General features: G+C 47.0%; 1 protein-coding gene across 1 annotated transcript in view; it reads right to left on the bottom strand.

Moving 5' to 3' along the window:
* Window positions 1-742: 742 nt before the first annotated feature.
* Window positions 743-2,870, bottom strand: part of RPN1 (ribophorin I) — a gene marked incomplete at its 5' end in the record, with an annotated part of 6,859 nt that continues 4,731 nt past the window's right edge. The window contains 2 exons of the mRNA XM_010166489.2: window positions 743-1,229; window positions 2,271-2,516. Of these exons, the coding sequence (XP_010164791.1) occupies window positions 1,047-1,229; window positions 2,271-2,516 (429 nt within the window). The remainder of the gene's footprint in view (window positions 1,230-2,270; window positions 2,517-2,870) is intronic.

Below are 2,870 nucleotides of genomic sequence, written 5' to 3'. Positions count from 1 at the left end.
CTCTGCCCACGGGGCAGGTCATCAGCAAGAAAGAAGGCAGAGGGACACACCCCATTCTGCTCTTTTCTGGTCCATTCTGCATTGGGATCTCAAACAGCTTTGGTAAACAGCTAAGCTATGCAGGGGAGACCTATATTCCCGTCCCTGCAGCTAGCTCTGGGGTGTTCAGCAGTGCACTGAAGCAGAGAGGCACAGGAAAAAAAAAAATCTTATGAGACTGCAACAATTAGAGAATTACATGGACACCCCAGCGTAGCCAGGTGTGAGCAAGGGCCCTGGGCAGCTCAAGGGATACAGGGATTGTTGTTGCATGCAGCAGGAAAGCACGTGGCACATGGCGAGAGGCTAGCAGGAGGCACTGCATTGTGGTTTTTCTCTCCCTAAGGGTTTAGGAACATGCATGTCCCTCGGGAACAAGGGCTTGGGTTTCTCCCCTGTCTGGGTCAGGGCCTTGTGGGGTGGCAGAGCTCTGCCTTCAAGGCACACAGCTGATGGGAGGCTGGGAGCAGGCACAGCCAAACTCTGTTCCCCAGGAACTGCACCGCCTGGTTCTGTGGGCAGGACAGGACCACCCAGCCCCTCTGCACCAGCACCCCTGCCTCCTCCCACCCCTGCACAACACAAAAAGGCGAGGCAGTGGTGGTTTTATTTCAAAAGTAGAACAAAGGCTTCTTTTATTCTTTCTGGAGATGCGACATTCAGATTTGCCACGAGCATGTCTGTGCTGTTTGTGTGTGTTTAGTCAGGGTGCATCTCTACAGGGAAAGCCAAAAGCATGAGACTGTTTTATAACCTGGCTGAGCCTCACCTCTGGTAGAGAAACCCTGTTACCCAGCCAAACAGCATGATGTCGTGGTCCCTTGCACAGCACGTGTTGCTGAGCAGACAGGCTCTATAGAAAATCTAAAACCAAAATGTACTTTCAGACACTTAACATCAACTTTTCCCCTAATTTTGCTGGGAAGGAGTTTTGTCTCAAAGTGTTTCCACTCCCAGGCTTCTCATTTCTCTTCATACCTCTCCCCTCCACCCGGTCACTAAACCAGTTACAGCGCGTCGAGGATGTTGTCGATTTTGGTGACCAGGTCCTGGCGCTTGTTGGAATGCATCTTCTCATTCTCAATGTACGTGTCCTTCTTGAGCTTGCCAGCTACCAGCCGCTCAGCCTCGACTGAGGACTTCAGAACAAGCTCCTTGACTTGGCCATCGAGCTTCTGAATCTCACTTACCTTATGGGAGTGAGAAACAAAGGGAATATTAGAGGGGACAAAAAAAACCCATAGTGAAGCTGGAATAGAAGAGATGGTAGAGCTGGAGGAAAAGACTGAGTCAGTGCTAAGTAGAAACATCTCCAGTCCCCAAATAAGCCTTCTGAGCTGTTGCCTCTCTTTAGCATCACAATATGAGGAACATCTCACAAATGGATAATTAAGCAGTGCAGATAAAGGGGCTCTGAGGACCCAGATGCCCTACTGGCAGGAGACAGGTGCAATTACTGTTAAAGAGCGTTTAATTATAGGTTTTAAAGACTTGAAGATAAATCACAACTACAAGAGCTGAAAGCTGTGTCCCTACAGTTAATGTTAATGGTGCGTGAGAAGCAGGTCTGTAATGACAGAGCCAGTCTTTGTGTTTATAACAGATTAAGGAAGGTGGCTGTTGGCTGAATGGACCTTAGAGACTAAAGTGTCCCTCACTCGGGGTTAAGTGGCTGTTCTAGGTAAGTGTTGAAATACAGTGGAAGGAGGAAAGGATAGTGGGTGTGAGCTCACTGTGCCATGGCTTTCAACATGGTACAGCAAAATACCCCCTGAGGAGCATCATGTTACCGAAATTCTGTCAGCACCAAATTCACATGTGCAAGAAAACGAGATGAGGGAGAAGACTTTGGGTTGGCTGGTGTCAGTAGTAAAGTCAGAACTGATAATGTGTTGATAGTCTCCATTTTTGCTCAAGTGTCACTGCCATGAGCTCAATGAGAAGCATCAGGATTGTGTTACAAAAGCATTCATCTGTACTCATGCAACTGTTTCAAGGGCTGTTGAAGAAGCAGCACAAGTAGCTGTTTACCTGCAGCACTTCAGAGACTGCTAACCAAGATTACTGCAAAAACAATAAACTGATCTTCACACCTCCTGGCAGGCATCACACCATGTTCAGAGGAAAAAAAAATACAGGCTGCAGAAACTAAATGTCAAATTAAAACTCACATAGAATACTTGATAGAGCCAAGAATAGGAAAGCTTAAAAAACCCCATATAATTTCTTACTTTGTCACATAAGTCAGAGCCTTCTGTCTTCAGTTTAGACTGCAGAGAGGCTATTTCACTTGTCAGGGCTTTGTGCTCCGTCTCCAAAGCCTTTTTGCCACTGTTCAGAGTAGAGATGTCCCGTGACTGCTTGTATTTATTCACTGCTTCATCAAAGTGACGGTACAGCCCAAGTCTCTTGTTCACCAGAGTAAGCACTTGCTCTGTGATACAGGCAACCTTCATCCTGGCTTCAGCAGCTGGATCCTGCAAGAGGAGAGAAGGGAAGATCAAAGCAGTCGTATCTTTAATGGGCAGCAAGCCATGCTTGCAGTCTGCACCGGAGTGTTACAGAAACTGCTCACATTGCAATTAAGTGAACTGATAGTAATTAGGTGAACACTCCAAGCACCCAGGGCAGGCACCTTGCAGCCCCCAGCCTAGCCCAACAAATAGTTTAACAAAAAGTAAGTTAAAATGTTGCAGAAGAAGAATTGCAGACTTCCCTGCTTTTGACAGAGGGAATATTCCTTTTAACCCAGAAGGCAAAATTCAGGTTAACCTGAGCACCCCAGTTCAAACCCTGCAGGAGTATCAATGCTCAGGCAGCATAAAAACAGG

The sequence above is a fragment of the Antrostomus carolinensis genome, unplaced genomic scaffold (genome assembly GCF_000700745.2).
Source record: "Antrostomus carolinensis isolate BGI_N321 unplaced genomic scaffold, ASM70074v2 scaffold32124, whole genome shotgun sequence".
NCBI classification, from domain to species: Eukaryota; Metazoa; Chordata; class Aves; order Caprimulgiformes; family Caprimulgidae; genus Antrostomus; species Antrostomus carolinensis.
The sequence above is the reverse complement of the archived record's forward strand: the minus strand, read 5'-3'. Positions and strand labels throughout refer to the sequence as shown.